The sequence below is a fragment of the Lissotriton vulgaris genome, chromosome 1_2 (assembly GCF_964263255.1).
Source record: "Lissotriton vulgaris chromosome 1_2, aLisVul1.2, whole genome shotgun sequence".
NCBI classification, from domain to species: Eukaryota; Metazoa; Chordata; class Amphibia; order Caudata; family Salamandridae; genus Lissotriton; species Lissotriton vulgaris.
Window position 1 is genome coordinate 268,913,495 of NC_141686.1, and position 18,678 is coordinate 268,932,172.

The 18,678-nt window shown below is 44.0% G+C and overlaps 1 protein-coding gene across 10 annotated transcripts in view; it reads right to left on the reverse strand.

The window, feature by feature from the left end:
• PTPRF (protein tyrosine phosphatase receptor type F) overlaps positions 1-18,678 on the reverse strand; it is a 756,588-nt gene that overhangs the window by 115,472 nt on the left and 622,438 nt on the right. For 6 of the 10 annotated variants that reach the window (XM_086953202.1, XM_086953199.1, XM_086953207.1 and 3 more), the window contains 4 exons: positions 12,540-12,733; positions 11,159-11,185; positions 5,507-5,624; positions 3,934-4,512 (listed from right to left, as the gene is read on the reverse strand). In XM_086953202.1, coding sequence (XP_086809328.1) covers positions 3,934-4,512; positions 5,507-5,624; positions 11,159-11,185; positions 12,540-12,733 — 918 coding nt within the window. The remainder of the gene's footprint in view (positions 1-3,933; positions 4,513-5,506; positions 5,625-11,158; positions 11,186-12,539; positions 12,734-18,678) is intronic. The other 4 variants (XM_086953209.1, XM_086953208.1, XM_086953206.1 and 1 more) reach the window with 1 other exon arrangement.

Genomic DNA, 18,678 nt, shown 5'->3' on the forward strand with positions numbered 1-18,678 from the left:
CTGGCTCTTATGCACAGTTATTTATATATGTCAACTCTCACATGTACTGTGTTTTACATATGTACTTACTTTGACATGTAGCACTGAGATATCCATTCACTCACCAATACACTCATGCACACAGTCAACCGCCCATACAGCTGTTTCCACATGCACTTTAGAAACCATACATCTAGTGAATCAACTGCTCACACATCTATGCACAGAGTCATACACCTCCCAGCCACCCACACACACACTCAGTCTCCCATACAAATACTTGGGCAACCAATCAATAACCCATATAGTTACTCATATAGCTACTTATCAACACATGCAACAGTTTACAGAACAACAGACATAATGATGCACAAATTAAGACAGTTTAGTCACTAACCCATGCACTCAGTGAGACACATTTAATCACTCACTCATACAGTCAGTCATGCACCTACTAAATCCTTCATCCAGACACTTATACATCCACTCATTCTTCAATATGTAAGACATATTTTAACTTTACAGAAACATACAGTCACTGGATGTTGTCATCAGTGATGTCATCAGTGATGTCATTTGAGATGTCAGTGATGTCATCAGTGATGTCACTGACCATGTCATGAATGATGTAATATGTGACATCATCAGCAGTGGATTGCGGGTGCGCGATATATAGTTCGTGCAACTAACTATATATGGAATTTCAATGGTTTTGTGGGAGTAAAATAAGGTTTTGTAAATGCGAATTCCTAACTATATATGGTCTATAACCTATGTTTTTTTCAGTGAATTTTCAAGGTTTTGTAAATGCTAATTCCTAACTATATATGGTCTATAACCTATGGTTTTTTCAGTGAATTTTCAAGGTTTTGTAAATGCTAATTCCTAACTATATATGGTCTATAGCCTATGGTTTTTTCAGTGAATATATATATATACATACATATATAAACATATATCATCTGTATATCTATATAAATACAAACATAAATGCATGCATACATATACTTATATGCATACAGATGCATGTTATTTACATGAAAGTTGAAAAAACACTAATAAAAGCAAAGCTAAAAAGCCACCTCATTACAAACAGAATGGCTTTAACTTAAACGAGGGCGAGATCTATTGCATTTTCAATGCTTGTTTACTTTGGTTCCATCAAGAAGGCATTCAGATGTGTCACACATTTGCCATAAATTCTGAAGGTTACCACTCTAGTTGCACATTAGATCACTGTAGTAAAGCTACTGCTCACCAGGGACGTCTGCTGCTGGTATTCAAAGTGCATGTTTCAGTCTGCATGTCAGAATTTTTTTAATGAAATAGAAGAGGATTTGAGAAGTCACTCAAAATGATCCCTAATTTTTCTTTCTGAAGCACTAATCATACTTTCTATGGCAACATTAACCCCCTCATGTTGATCCTTTTTAAATTGAGTGTTTTCAGACTTACCACTTCATTCCAATCAAGATGGCTTCTGGTGTGCCATACTTTTGTCATAAGTAAGACTGTTAGCGCTCTAGTTGTTCTTTAGAACACTCTGGGACATTCTGTCATTGGGCTATACTTGGGGTACATCTGGGTGATATTTGGGCTACATTTAGGCTCTTTTGTCTCTGGTGGCCATCTTGGGAGACTATTTCAGAATTTTTTAATGAAATTGAAGAGGGTTTGAGAAGTCACTCAAAATGTGCCCTAATTTTTCTTTCTGCAGCACTAATCATAATTCATATGGCAAAATATACCCCCTCATTTTGTACCTTTTTAAATTAAATGTTTTAAGAGTTACCACTTTATTCCAATCAAGATGGCTTCAGGTGTGCCATACCTTTGTAATAAGTAGGAGTGTTAGCGCTCTAGTTGTTCTTTAGAACACTCTGGGACATTCTGTCATTGGGCTATACTTGGGCTACATCTGGGTGATATTTGGGCTACATTTGGGCTCTTTTGTCTCTGGTGGCCATTTTGGGAGACTGCATGTCAGAATGTTTTAATGAAATAGAAAAGGATTTGAGAAGTCACTCAAAATGTTCCCTAATTTTTCATTCTGCAGCACTAATCATACTTTCTATGGCAAAATATACCCCCTCATGTTGTTTCTTTTTAAATTAAATGTTTTAAGAGTTACCACTTTATTCCAATCAAGATGGCTTCAGGTGTGCCATACCTTTGTAATAAGTAGGACTGTTAGCGCTCTAGTTGTTCTTTAGAACACTCTGGGACATTCTGTCATTGGGCTATACTTGGGCTACATCTGGGTGATATTTTGGCTACATTTGGGCTCTTTTGTCTCTGGTGGCCATTTTGGGAGACTGCATGTCAGAATGTTTTAATGAAATAGAAAAGGATTTGAGAAGTCACTCAAAATGTGCCCTAATTTTTCATTCTGCAGCACTAATCATACTTTCTATGGCAAAATATACCCCCTCATGTTGTTTCTTTTTAAATTAAATGTTTTAAGAGTTACCACTTTATTCCAATCAAGATGGCTTCAGGTGTGCCATACCTTTGTAATAAGTAGGACTGTTAGCGCTCTAGTTGTTCTTTAGAACTCTCTAGGAGGCTGCAGTAGAACACAAAGGAATCAACTGACCGTCTCTGTCCTTGTTGGATGTACATGTTTTACTGAGAATGTCAGACTTCATTTTCACATGACTGAGAAAGATAATGTGAATTTACAGAAAATATGCTTTCAGTTTAGCTTATAGATCCCCTTCCAAACCACTGTGGGAAAATCATGAGATATTAGTTTTCTTTCAAACAATATTCATGATATCACAGCAGAAGGTTTTTTCACATGGTAAAATCACCTTAGAACCCACCACAATTCCTAAAACGAGTATGGTACCATCAACAAATGATTTATAATGTAACTAAAGTCCTAAAACCCTCTATTAACTACAATGCTTTTTAATGAGGTGCTATCATGTATATTGGTCCCAAGATGGCTGCCAACACTTCTTGGATGAAGTGCTGACAGCCAATCAGATCAGATGTGTGGTTAGGCTCCGCCCAGATATATATCTTTTTTTGAACCTAAATTACTCAAAATCCACTGGAGCACATATATTGAGACCTAGCAAAGGCACATCGGGCTAACAGTCCCTACAATTTTGCCAAGTTTCGTGCAAATCCATTCAGCCGTTCGAGCTAAAAGTGAGGCCAACCGCCCTATGGAAATTAACATGGGAAAAATGCGTTTTGGGACCCCCCTTTTTTCTCGGCCCCCCCTTGATGAAACCCCCCCCAAATTGTCAGAGGCTGCTCAGAAACAAAATGTTCCATTTTCCTGAAAATTTCAGCCAATTCCGTCCACAAACGCCAAAGTTATTAGACATAGAATTTTCAAAAATCCCATAGAGAAAAAATCCTAACTATATATACCTACTGGCGACCGCCAGTAGGTAATATATATATAATATATATATATATTATATATATATATATATATATATATATATATATATATATCTTTGATTGCACTCCACCTGTGCCTCCCCGGTTTCACCCAGTAAATTGAGCGTGGACCACAAATCATTGCAGATCTCAGATTTATATTTCAGCTCATAAAAACCTCGGCAGCCAGGACGCGTTTCGACCCAACAAGGGTCTTGATCACATCTATCTATCTATCTATCTATCTATCTATCTATCTATCTATCTATCTTCATCTCTACATCCATAGGACGCAAGATATTTTATGATATGGGCCATCAAATGAACAATGCTTTAAAGCCTCTCCTGGAGCCTATCCTAGTTAACTCACTTAGGACACCTAATCTAAGCCCAACCTCAAGGGAACCACCTAGAAATGCCTTTAAGAGATTCCGTTTGTTCCGTACTAGCTCCCATCACACAACCCCACTAGAATCCTTCATAATGCGCCTTGGACTCCAAACACTAATCAAGACCACAATTCCATAAGCACTTGAGCCACAGGTTTGCCCTTACCTTGCTCGACAGGCATAGTCCTGGACTGGATGCTGGGGCTCAGGGGCCCGATGCCTCGGTTGTTGTGAGCGCGCACCTTGATGTCGTAAGTGGTGTCAGGCTTCAGGTTGGTCAGAGTGATGCGGGTGTTGCTGGTGACATTGGTCAAGTCTTGCTGGCTATTGATATCCCGGTATACCACCGTGTAGTTGGTAATCTTGCCGTTGCGCTCGGCAAGCACGGGCGGGTCCCACGACACCTCCGTGGTAGACGTGGTGAGCCCCACAACCTTAAGGTTCTGGGGAAAGCCACTGGGCAGGTCTTCAGGTGTAGTGATCTCCTTCTCAAACTCCTCACCGGGGCCCGCCTTATTCTTGGCAGAGAGCCGGAAGACGTAGGTGGCCCCCTTGTGCAGACTGGTGACCGTGTAGTGGTGGTCATTCTTGCCAAAGTCCATGGTGTTGAGCTTCTCCTCGTCCACACGTTTGTACTGCAGCCGGTAGCCCAGGAGCTCCCCGACCATCTCCTTCGGCGGGTGCCACTGGATGAGTGCCGTGTTCATCCGTGTGGTACTGATCATCATGGTGGGTTTGCCAGGCACTAGAAGAGTAAGACAGAACAGATATTACACAGAGGCCACAGAGCTGGTTGAAGATACAGCAGAAGTCCCACTGACACAGCAGAGCTGGTGGTAGACACAGCAGATGTCAAACTGAGGCAGCAGGGGGCGAATAAGGAGGCCAGAACTGATGTTAGAACAGCAGGGAGTATTTTCCCACCAACTGGGCCTTTTTTATTCCACCAGGGAATGCTTTTGATACTCCTTTTGAGCATTTCTGACTCTACCTACTAGCTAAGGATGCACCAGTGAAGAGACTGGGTGCTGTTACCTAGGAGTACACTGTTTCAGCTTTCTTCTCTCTGTCTTCATTTTAGATCTTAGCAAGAAACCACTGGGTCAGTGTTGGACAGTTTAGGCATTTCAATCCAGCACAGTCTGCAGCCAGGAGCTGTGGAGCGATGTGGATTTCACACCTTTATCTTTTACCAATAAAGTTCTTCCCAAGGGTACCAGAGGTCCACAGTGTTCTTGCATTCATCAGAGCTCCCTCCAACTTTTGTGCATCCACCGCCTTGCCCAAAGTGCTCAGCACTTCCCCTATATACACAAAACGTCAAACAGCATTTGCAAGCCCTCAGACTCTCAGTATGTACTCACTGCCCTTTACTGAGCACTTGCCATCAACTAAATTGTCTGCTGTGCACATGCTTGCCCAAAGTGCCTGTGCCTGCTCCCTGTGTGCATGTGCCAGTGTCTTGTGCCCACGTGCCAGCATACAGATCCCTAGTCTGCACAAACAGCAACCTCTCTTGTCCTAAGTGCCCCTGTGCACTTAACAGATGCGGTACACTCTCTAAGACACACAGTCACGTGCAAGCACACTGTTGTACTTTTGATACAAGTGCGCGGTCACATCCAGACATCCAGCAGGACTGCTGGGTACAGCGTTGCACCCAGCAGTCCTGTGCAATCAGCAGCACACTCCTGCATCTATGAGCATGCCCTTGAACCCTCTCGTCTCTGCAGACTCACCAGCCCCTGTAGTCGTGACCACCTTGGGTTTACTCCTAGCTCCATCGCCTTTCGTGGTATATGCGGCCACTGTAACAGAGTAGGTGGTCTCTGGTGTAAGCCCACCGATCAAAGCATCCTATAGGTTGGGGAGATAGAAAGGAGGCAATGGGACACAAAGAGTTAAATGAGGCAAAGCACATTACTGACACACTCAGGACACTGTGACAATGAGAGAAGACAGATCACTGCAGGAGGCGGTCTGGACACTGAGGCAACGGCTGAAGGTGGTTAACTGCAGGGCGCATTCAGAGCACTGCGGCAGGGACAGAAGATGGGTCACTTCACGGACACTCCACACCGCCCAGTGACTGAGCCAGCTTCCTGGACAAGGCAACAAGTGGGAGCCAATGAAGGGTAGGATACTGGGGGACCAACAGGGAATAAAAGAATTCTATGTTATTTGGGTAACTGATTGATATGTTTAACATGTTAGGATTGGAAGATTTTAATTTGCTAAAAAAGTTTATGCATAGCTGGTATTAATTTGGTTTTTGCTCCAGGTGGTTATTGATTTACATCAAGAAGTAATGGGGTTTAAAAGGTCCAAAACCATTACTGGCCAAGGAAATGAGCTTAAGGTTGGTTCTTGTAGCCTTGCCTTAGACAGGGGGTGCAACCCCTGACCCCCTAGGGTAAGTATGAAGCAACTGGTTTTTGCTAAGGCAGGATATATACTTTAATGATAATTCACGGAAAAAATTCCAATAGTTCACGTGAAAAAGTGTTTGAAGATTTATTCGCACTCTGTTTGCCAGAGTGGGTGAGATGAGTAAACAGCCAACACATGTTTCACCCCTTACACGGCCATCCGGCCTGTGGCTTCCTCAGGGCGGTTTGGAGTATAAAGGTAATCCATCAGCGTCGATGATGGGTCAAATATCTAGTTAGTCTTGAATCTCGGCGTAATGCCCGGCATGTCTGTCCGATCCGGTCTCTTCAATATGTCACATATTGAAGAGTGCGAATAAATCTTCAAACACTTTTTCATGTGAACTATTGGAATTTTTTCCGAGAATTATCATTAAAGTATATTAAAGTATATATCCTGCCTTAGCAAAAACCAGTTGGTTATTGATTTACAGTCTTAGCATTTCATCTAGAGGCTTCAAGATACATCTTACTGTAGGGTTATGTTCCCCACAAACCATGTTGGTTGCACATGTGTGATAATGCACATGTTCCTCCTACCAGAAGAAAATGTGATCTACAATTGAAAAGTTGCAACCAGCTTCAATGCCCAAACCAACCCTGAATCAACAGTACTCTGCACCAGAGACAGAATGGACTTTCTTGAAAGAAGTTCTACCATCGAGTGTTCCACGCTGGCAAATTAGTATCAAAGTAAATTCCAAGCTACCCTTGATGCCCCCAAATGTCCTGGACCAAAAAGGTTCAGGACAAAGATGGGCGACACAAGTGTAGAATGGCAACTCAAGAACAGTAAAGGTATTACACAGAATTGTGATCAAAACTTACTCCAACAAAATGAATTCCACCCATCTTTGAAGGCTTTTCTCAGAGCACTGTGGTCTTCAGAGATTTAGAAAGTTCTTAATAAAACATTGAGGAAGGAACTACAGCATGATATTACAAAAGATGAAGCTGCAGAGCTTACTTAACAAATTACCAATGAGAAGCGGAGCTTAATATCACCGAATAAGATTCAATGGACTTGGTCCTAAAACATCTGCAGCAGAAATTCCAGTTTTGTGAATTCTGTTATGGAACAAATGTATTGATGAGGCCAATTTAAAAATTATAGGCACTGGGTATGTGGCAAACACTATTTTTGGAGACACTTGGACATGTGAATGCCAACAGTTTTACTACTCTCAACCCAAGAACTTCTCCGTTGGTGCTCCTATGACAAGTCTCTGAAAGATCTTCCATGAGACTCATAATTGTTATCTTTATGGCAATAGTGGTGTTAAAATTGAAATGGACGTAATGGAGCTCTAGAAGTAATTACGGCTACGTAAAAGACCAATCTGGAGTGGCTACAAGCGATTATCTGCATTCAGTGCATGACTGCTGCCAATGGGGTCCTGGTGGTGGTTAACTACACTCCGAGTGGTTACGGTTGTTGCTGGGTGGCAACTTGCATGACTGATGCCATTATTAACAGAGTGTCGATTTGGGTTGTGACTGAGTGCTGTTATACAGGGTGCACTGGGGCCTGTGCATGTTATCATGCAGACCAAATAAGGTTGTGCGATTGTGCAGTCAGAGAGCCTAGGTCTGTGGTCAAGACCTGGCCAATAATTCTGGTGAACATTTCAAGGTGGATTTGACCTCAGGGTAGTGGAGGGTCAATGGCTTTGGGGTTGCTGTTGGTCTGAGTGTATATTTATTCCATTATAAACTAAACACCACAAATACCAGTGCAAAGATGACCTCTGAACTAGGTGAGTCACTCAAGCATGGAAGCAGTAAACTTGAGAGCTCTACCCTAGATAGGTTTTGGTAAAAGCCGTAGACTCAACTTAATGAACATTGAATTGAGCTTTGAGGACTTTTATGCTGAATTCATCTCTATTAATTTCACTTTATAAATTTACTGGTTGCTCCCACATCTATACTTAGCATTAATATGGAAAATGTTTAATATTTGCCTTATGTATTTATTTATAGGCCCAGTTGTTGGTCTTTACAATCTGATGAAATAAGTAATTGAATCTTTTAATGTAATGAAATTAAATCATTTTCTGGATTTCTAATCAATTTTTTCTTTCATGGTCTGTAAAGAATCAGAAGATTGACTACCTTCTATAACCTGTCTTTTCAAAATAAATGAACCTTTGAGAGGTTTGTAATATTTAGAATATTTACGGCATTTGATCCCACGTTGTCTCATTTCATCTATGATATGAATTAGACTTCATGCCATTATATGCTCAGTGGGTTTCCTTAGTTCAAAAGACAACACCACAGCTTATCATAATGACTGGTGGCACACAGACTTCACAATGCTCCAAATCGCCCAAAAAGCTGCCTACGAAAGGGTCTGAATTAATTACATGGTAAGCGGAGCAGGCAACAAATGACATGAGCCCGCTGCTCCTTGAGAGGCGTTCGCTTCGCCTGATATTCAAAAACACAGGTGTGTGGAGAACAGCTTCTATTTAGCGATGGTTCCACCCTATTGAACGCCCTTTCATGTTTTAATATGATCGAGCTGCATTTATTTACACAAAGTGTGCATTAATGTGGGTTTCTCCAGCAATAACAACTTCCATTCTGGAAGTCCCTGAAGACAGGTTTACTCAAGGGGGCTTTAAACTGCAGAAGGGTGTGCGCTCATTGGAATCTCTCTCCATCTTTCATCCTGTGATCCGCAGCAACCAAAAGAAGCATGCAGCATTCCACAAGCGTCATGCTATCACAGCAACTCGTGTGTATCAAGCGTTTAGCTGGTGTTTACAAGCCCCGCTAATTACTCCTTCACACCCGAGCAGGTATCAGCTTGATACTACAAGACTTCGTTAATCCAAAGCCCACAAGGATATCAAACCCCCTCGCCTGTTGTAGAAAACAAGGAGATTAACTCTATAAAAAAATTGGAAGGCCATGGCCTTATTCGAAGACGGAAATAGCAACACCCATCACCAACCAGTCCCACCCACAGAGAGCGAGAGCGAGCTTGTCAGGGACAAGGTATGAGGGTAAGAAACCACAGAACCGGGATGTAAATTCACATGCAACATGCAAGCCAAAGGTAAGATCTCCCAGAAGGTGTGACTGGATAAGCCGGCTGGAGGGAAAAGAGAAGAGCGAGAGACAGCAGCTCAAGAGGATGGGGAAGGAGGTTGTCAACTGAAAAGGGTGTAGAAGGAGAGAAGGCAGTGGAATCAAACATGGCCATGCAAGGCAAAACATCTGGAGGGAAGCCATTTTGTAAGTGGGAAGAGGAAAAGAGGATGCAGAAGGGGGGAATGGAGAGGACTTTAGGGAAAAAGGAATATGTGAAGTGATGATTGAGTAGAATAAGCAAAAAAGGAAGAGAGGTGAAACGTAAGGGGGTTGGAAGAAGAGGATGAGAGCAGAAAAGCTGAGGAGCGAGGCAAGGGGGACGGAAAAGAGGGAGAAGTAAAGTAAGGAAGCCTCAAATCTTGAAAGTGCACAAGAGGCTGTCACCTCCAGGGGTCATTTAGAACTCATGCACACTCATCAGTAGCCAGACGCATTCTGAAGGGGGCGCTCCTGAGGAACTCAAAAAATGGGAAGGCAGTCACATGCATGCTCAGCACATGCAGACCTGAGGCTATTCAGGACGGGCAGTCTCGCTGAGCACAGATGGGCACTCTCTCTTGAGACTCACCATCGAGGTGAGCACACCTAAGACTGCGGACTGGTCCTCACAGTCAATGCACTGGATGAAAAGAATGCTTCTGAACTCTTCATCTGACAGTTCTGATGCTTGCTGTGTGAGAATGACTAGCATTTTAGCTCTGCATGAGCCTGTTACTTCTTTCAGCTCTGTTTTAACAGCCAATGCTCTGGGTCATGGGTGGCACTGGCTCTAGAGGTGGACTGCGAAAGCCGTGCACAGCTAGGAACATTGATATAATGCCCAGTCACCTAGTTGCTATGCCTGCAACACTCATGCCTTTCTGGTGATTGACAGCTGTCTTAGAACCTGATCTATGTGGACATGTGACCCTAGCAGTCTCCTTATGTGGGTGCATGGCACAGGGTGAGCCTCTTGGCATACACGTAAGCTGACCAGAGACTTCGTTTTGGCACCTACAGAAAGTACCGATCTCCACTGGCTTTCTGGGCAGAGCAGAGAGTGACCTTCATTCCAGCCAGGGTCAAAGAGTGCAAGCCCATTGACAAGTCTTTCGATGAGGACAACGGCAGGTCATCTTGCACTTCCATCACTTGGGACAGGCAGCTTCAACCCTCACAAGGAATGACCACGCTGCGGCAGATTTGTTGCAACCACTGGGAACCATGGTGTCTGGGCACCGCATTTTCCAACTTTGTTCTGCTGTGCTGGCAAGATAACACAGCATCAACCAATAAGTCGCTTTCAAAGTGGCAGAAGGGCAGACACATGATTGTCCTTGCAGAGTTTCTGGACCTGGTAAAGGCTCCTGGATTGCTGGATCCCATCTGCCTCAATTCCTTGAGATTCCTTTGCAAGTAAAATGACCCACTGCTTATAAGGAGTACCTCTCTCTGACAGTCAAAGTGAGCTGCCTTTTGAAGGACTCTGTATGGTTCTGAAGGCAAGTGTCCCCTGAACTATACTTGGTTTCTCTGCAGGTGTGAGGTGGAGACAACTCAAGACCTGGCTGTTCGAGCAATAGCAGACCCCCCTTCACCCAAGCGCCTTGAGACCCTCCAGGTGAGTAGTGCGCTATACAAATGCTATGATTGATTGGATGGCAGGCAAGGCAGTTTGGGGGCTGCTGTGACACTCACACTAGGGTCCAAACTCACTCCCGCATACATGGCCAACAATTGCACCTGAGCCCAATGCTTGCAGCCTTGGACCACACTCGTCGCTGATACTCCTGGGGTGAAAGCCTCATATGCACAAGAGCCACGCCTGATTAAAAGCAAACACCCTTCCCTCCCTGAGGGAGATGCACACTGAGTACTCACATAGTCGGCAGGTTCCTCCGGGTGCCACTGGGGGGACAGGGAAAGAAGGGAACAATGGAGACAGAGTGAAGTGACTGGCTACGGAGAGCTAGTGACAAGAAGACACAACACTACACAATGGATTAGTGAAGAACAATGTGTTATGAGACTGGACACACAGGAAGCCAGGATGTGCTGTATCAGAAGGGATACAGTGCAGTCCTTGGGAGCAGGGCTGAGGTAGCACAGTGACCTGGCTGAGGAGGGACGAGATGGCCAGAGGCGGCCCAGGGAAACGACACAGTTCAAATGTTGAATGCCCAACTCTCACCCAGAGGGTGTGACGCCCCTCCATGCGGAGGGCTCTGGTACAGATGTGAGTAGACTTGGAAAGGGTGCATGAGGAGAGTTTGTCCACAGTAGTGCGTGAGAGGGAGGTGATGCTCAAGACGGCCTATGGGTGTCACTGGGAGAGGGAACACTAAAGGGTAGACTACACTTAGCTTCACCTGCCCTGTAGAAGTGCTTGCACAGATGGGAGGTGTGTTCAAGAAAACAGAGTGAGAGAGGACCCACGCTTGGAGCACTTTAAGAAAGTTGTGACTGAACTTGAGGGGCAGTTTTCAAAAAGGAAGCTCATGCAAGAGTATCTTGTGGTGAGCGCAACTCCATACTAGAGACGCGTTTGCAGCTGGGTAACCAAAAGAGGTTAATAGACCAAGGAAGTAAGTGCAACGGCACCAGAATACCATATCAAGAGCACCATTACAGCCACAAGTGAGTGTGTGTGCATGCAAAAATGGGCACGTTTAATCTCGCACCGGGGGTATTGTCTTTTACATTAATGCAAGGATCACTAGTACAGTTGCAAAAGTCTGTGAAACTAAGAGTGCAGAACTGCAAATTTGTGACAGGGTGTTTGCGTTCGTTATGGTACCTCAACAAGTGACCAGCAGTGAAAGTACAATCGGATAAGTGCAAAAGAAAGTGCTCTGAGGTTAGTAATAAGTGCACGTTGCAGCTAGTGAACTAGTATGGAAAAATAAGTAGGGAAGGGAGAGGAAAGGGGTGCCTGTGGAAGCGAGTGCCTCTGGGTTTTGAGAGAAACTAGACACTGGATGCAGAGGCCCTTATTTGTGCAGAACGTTCCAGATAAAAAAAACACATCCTACTTTCAACCCATACATGCGGTTTGATGGATTCCTTCACCCTATTTGCCAGCCATCCCATTGGAGAGGCCTTGGCTTGCAACAGCTTGGGGTTAGGACAGACCCTTGATGGTGGTCAACTGAGATTTGCATTGATGGTGTAAAGTAGAAGTGTGTATGATAGGTGTGCAAGTGAAGCTTGAACACTGGACCCACACGCATGGACATTGGAGTCTGGAGGGGTCAGTGCCTACCTGTGCCTCCGCCAGCATGACGTCCTTGATGATTGGCAGGCCGCGCGGCTCGTTGTTCTCCAGCCTCACATAGGTGACCTGGTATCCGCGGATCTGGCCGTGCTGCTTGTTAGAAATTGGTGACTTCCACGTCACACGCATCGACGTCGAGTTCACAGACTCCACTTCCACCTTCCTTGGTGGAGCGCTGGGCACTGCAACACATTAGGTTGTTAGTTCCACCAGCATGTACAATAACACAGGAAACAATCACTCCCTGCCACACCAAAGACTAGGGCACTCTCTGGCACAGGAACAAACCAATACCTCTGCCAGGGGTGCAAGACTGTCTGCCCTTCTCTCTCAGTTCACTCTAATTTCCTTCTTTCTCACAGTTGAAGGTATAAAGACATTATACAGGCCATCGAGAGGCAAGACGAGCCAACTGTGAAAAAGTTACTTACCTGCGACAGTATTACTGGCATCAGTTATAGATTCACAGAACTGCCTTTAATTATTCTTCCGGAAAATAAATTGTGCACGACCACTTAACATTTTTAAGAGTCAAATCTCAACTTCCTCAAATAAGGTATAGATTATAAGAGTTGCTCCTCACCTGAGATATTAGACACACTTTTACAGAAGAGACAGAAACAAAGCATCAAATCTCAAACAAGAAGGGAATGTATAAAAAGTTGCAGGTTACTTTCAATAAATCTACAACCCAAGACAAGATTGTTCAATGTAAATAGCTCTTCATTTTCAGCACAGCAGCTCCCATGGAACCAAGTGATGTAAAGAGAAGGTCCTAATCCAGAATTATCAACAGAAGGAAGAACACAAGAAGCAAGTGTACATTAGAAGAAGAGACAACTCTTGAGTCTGAATCTGCTAATAGATCTCCACATAGCGGTCTTACAGGTCTCTATTAAAAAAGCATTGTCCAGGAAAGCCAATATGGCTGAATGGATCATTGCTGATCAGCCAATCAGAGATTAGAATGAGCATGCATGTGCATTTAGTAAGGGAACCTGTTGCTTGCAGCTGATCATCAACACACATCTTATAAAGAGAGCACTCAACTGCAACTAGAGATAAAAATAAGCAAGGAGTAACAAGAGGGCTGAAAATCCTTCAACCATCAACATAGTTATGAAGGACTCTTTAAATGCTGAGTAAATAAATTCTGCTTTTCTGCAACCAAAGATGTCGGAAAGAACACTAGAAAACTGATCGAATGGTTCATTTGAAAATAGGCGACCGCACTGAAGAGGAAACCATCATTGTGCATGAGGGCCAGCTGATCTTCATAGAAAAATAGTGAAGCAACACCTCATTAGGAGACCTCACTGACATCAGAGGACCTCACTGACATCAGAGGACCTCACTGACATCAGAGGACCTCACTGACATCAGAGGACCTCACTGACATCAGAGGACCTCAATCTGACATCAGAGGACCTCAATCTGACATCAGAGGACCTCAATCTGACATCAGAGGACCTCAATATGACATCAGAGGACCTCAATATGACATCAGAGGACCTCAATCTGACATTAGAAAGCAGAGCAACACGAAGAACGGTTAAATAACATTAAGCTCATTAATGCACAGGTTCAACATGAGACCAACCAGCTCCAAAATCTATCCATCCTCTCTTTCTGATCAGACATATTGATATTAATTGCGTCTCTTAACACGCAGAGGTCTATGACGGGCAGTTCAAAACATGCACCAAAAACACCCGTATTCACAGACTACATCTCCACGGTTAATGGCGAGATTTGCATTAAGGCTTAGACTGGTATCAACTAGGTGGAAAGATGAATATTGACAAAAACAGGTGCCGATTGGCCAAGCATTACATGCATGAATGTACTAGACAAAACACAAAACATGCACAATAGCACAGGGCATTATTATGTTTTTTTAACCATTTTCTTCAAGCATTTGCAGCACCAGAAAAGGGACTCCATCCCAAGGTTACCTCCAGAGGTAAACCTGGAACCAGAGGCAGGAAGAAATCTACAGGCAGCAAAAAAGCATTGTAAAGCCAACTAGAAACACAAAGGTCTGAAAGGTTCACAAAGAACTCAGCGTCCTAAGATCTGCCTTTAGAAGGCACAATCCTATTCAAACCCTTGTCAGGTGCCAACATGTCAATAACACTCGTCCCACTGCCACCTTTATTGGCTCCAAAGGTACGGATTTCAGCCGGCTGCAAGGGTACCTCAAACACAGTGGCCGTATACACGGTCAGAGTCACACAGGGTTTTGTCCCAGACATGGTGCGGACTCCTCGTTCACTTTGGTGAGAGATGAACTTCTGAGCCAGGTCAACACATAAAATCTCTCTTCTTTGAAAATGTGGACCACTTCCTCTGGTTGAAGTTCCACGTGACAAAGGCAATCGTTTCAGACACAACTTGAGGTATTTCAGCTTTTTCTGGGTGGGAATGGGCAGTAGGTAAACCTAGAATGTTTTTCTTGCTCTTGTGTTGCATGCTAAAGAGTTCACTCTTGTTAATGAAAGTCCACTTGCTAAAATAGTCAGATATTGTCAGCTTGTGCGCTCTCTTTTTCGAGTGAAGTAACTCAACTTTCCTTTTTAGTTTAGATCTGCAGAAGTTACTTATAACAGAGAAGTGAATGGAAGAAGCATTTCAGTGGTCTTAAATTGTTTCCCGCCCTCACTGGTTCTCTATCATCTGAGATCACTATTGCATAACTTGTCTCCCGATCTTGTCCCAAAATAACTCAGATCTTGGTGTGTTGATGGGCCACAAGAGGATTGTGCAGCAGTCTCATTGATCCTCCAAAAGGCGGTGCAGTGACCGAGCAAGAGAAGGCACTTGCTTAAGACTCAAAGACCAAATTGATGGATCTTAGCTCATACCATCCCAACACCCAGTCCTGCTCAATCTTCAACTCAAATATGCCAACAAAGTAAAACATTATCACATAATAAAATAAGTCTGAATTTTCATATCACTGCAGTGGTGATGGCAATTATTTAACCTACATCCGCTTCAGAATGCGCCCCGAAATGTCCATCTTGAACTAAATCGAGCTAAGTTGGGGCAACAATCATCTCCATGGTGGACAAGGACTTTGGAATCCACAGCGGGTTGAGAATCGGTTGGGAGGTCAGTCGAAGGACAAAGATCCAGTGTCTGCACTACATTGTACTCTACACTGCCTACCAGTGGAGGTGGTACTTCATTTCAATTTGTGTTTGATATTTAGGAACTTGCTGCCTCATTCGTTCGAAGAAGAAACAGTCCATTATTCTCCAAGCCATACCATTTCGATAGACTTGCCAGCGACAGCCAGCCGCACCAAATATTAGGTGCAAACTCAGGTAGTTGTATGTTTGCTGACCGTGCTCCACTACTCTGAAAGATGCTTCCCTCAACAAATACTCCTTGTTTGCTTTTACAAATACGGTCAGAAGAGTTTCCCTGTAGTTACACTCTTCGGATACGGTTTCTTGCATCTTGATGCAGTTTGGCTTGAGGTGCTCTGCTTTATATACAATAATACATTAAAATAAAATAAGAACAATGCTCATATACTTAAGTCTCCTTACAGAGGACAAACGAGAAGGAGAGAAATCATGGATTGTAATGTGCCCCAAAAAAAGAATAAATAATGCAAACATATCAACAAGGCCATGGGCAGGCGTGTTCAAAGAGCAACCGAACTGTCAGAGAAAGAAAAGAACCTAACAGTGTCCGAGCAAACCATTCCAAAGACTGAGCGGAATAGGGACACAATTTATATTCAACCCCTAATAATGCTGAGAGGCTACACAATTGGTTTTAAAGTTTGAATACTACTGGGAATTCACTGATGGTGCAGAATAATACAGGCCAGAGTGTGAATCTATAGTTGATGCCATGCTGGAGAGAGTAAAATAAAAAAAGAGTAGACAAGGACTTGTATAAAATGAAAACCTCCTCCTCCCCAAAGTACAAATTAAAATCAAGAATCAGGATTATAAACATGAGAGGGAATGAGAGTGAAAGATAGAGGAGCAGAGTATGGACAGTGAAAGAAGAGAGAGAGAGAGTGTAAAAAGAATGTTTGAAAAAGTACATTTGACAGCAGAGGAGGCCTGCCTGGCCTCCCCATTCTACCCACCGTCCTCAGACTCTTCACACACAACCCGTGTGGGTCTCGCTTTACTGTTTCTTATACCCTACCCTTTTGTTCCAGGTCTTTATGAGTTTCTTTATCACCACCACTTGTCCGGCTGTCTTTTCCAGGCATCCAATGCATTTTTGGTAATTTAATATGTTGTAATTGGGCCCCTGAGTTTGTCCAGTCCTGTCTGATTTGCAGACCTATTCCTTTTGAGTTTCCACTTGTGGCTTCAGTGTGCGGTCACATGTCTGAGCCCCTCACATATCGAATGCCCTCCAACTGATGGATAACTTCTGATCCTGCCCTAGACTTCCTTTCAAAGTCTCCATCAGAAAGGCTTTGGGTCAATGTGTTCCTTTACTTTTCATTGGTGGTTGAGGTCAAAGTTGTTTCAGTGTGTTTGAGTTTGGGTTGTGAAGTTGTTGGTGTTTCAACCAGGGGGATGGTTGTGCATACAGCTGGCCTGCTACTGGGAAAGCAACTCTTGCCCCCACCTCAAAGAGGCTTCCTTCTGCTGCTAATCAGGGTGTTGCTTTGCCTCAGCCCTCATTCAGATGGTCATTGTGTGGTACCCGAATGGTCTCTCTTATTGAATCAGCTATGAATCAACGGTGGGTAATCAACGTCTATGTGGGACCCCATAACTAGGCTTGTTCCATTAAGAGGGTAGTGAATGCATAAACCTGCCATGGTTTTCACTGCATTGTTTCAGTCTGTTTTTTTGTCTGTTCTCTGTGTTGTGTTGCCTTGACCAAACGGCAAAGCCAAGTCCCCATGGGGGGAGAAGACATCTGTTCTGACATTCAAGAGCAGAGTCTGAACTGGTGCCCAAACCCTCTGGTGGCAGATGCAGGAAGCAGCCATCCTCAAGCACCTACCTTATTGCCTAGAGTTGGCAAAGTGGCAGAGGTACCAGGGGTGGGTTGGGAACTCGTACGATTGCATTTGGGCGCACAGCAAGGGCCATCAGGATCACCCGCCTTTGGGATGCAGTGCAAGGAGGCACATTAATGAGGGCTGGCCAGAGAGGATAGTTCATTGAGGGGCAGTTGGTTCACCCTTCCTGCCCTCTTCACTCAAATCCTCATTAGAAGCTAAGCCGCGCAAGTGGGTCCCTGTGGCATACGAGGGGGTAGTACGGCACATAGATCCGAACCTGAGCTCTACTACCTGCTAGTAATGTACAACATCCCTCCCCGCTGCTTTTGAGACAATCAGATTCAGGTTTTGTTTTTTAAAGCTCATTTATAATTTCTCTCTCTATCACCTCTGTCACTGTTGGACGTAGTCAGTAGCCTATCTATTGAAGACCTTTTTCATAACACCCCATAAGCCGCACCCGCCGGTTTCAGAAAGGGTTCTTCTTCTCACAAACCACTCCAATATACCACCCTGAACTCCTGGATTTGTGGCCTCTCTGAGGCTCTTTCTCACTACTTCATCATAACTGCTTCATCCAGAGCCGCCCCCCAACAGTATTTCATCTTCATCACTTACTGCCGGGAAACCCTCTACATCTCAAACAGAGACCTCCTCCCTGTTAATTTTTAAACCATGAGCTGATTGACCTCCCAATTCATCCTCATAGCATGAGCATTTACCTACCAGGGGGGCCTTTTAGACTGGTCTCAATTCTGAACTTTTGTCTCTGCTAGTCTAGCATCATAGCATTTGTGAGTCAGTGCTGAACTGGTTAAAAATACAAAAAAGCTCAGGGACAACATTTTTCTCAAGAGGCTCTCACCAGTGCTGCCGGAAGCCGGGGTTACCGGATATCAAGGGTCCCTAATTTTGATTTCACCCCATGTCCCTGTCTTCCGTCACTCCACACTTTATATCAATCATACAGATTCTTTTTCACCCTTGCTTCTTCTATTTGCTACAACTTTCTCTTCCCTGGGGTAAGGTTCAATGGTGAAGTACCAGTCATCAAAACCTTGAGTGCCAATGCTCACTGCCCGCAACCACAGACACGAATAAGCACCGTTTGTGAGTCTTACGATCTCAGCCTAA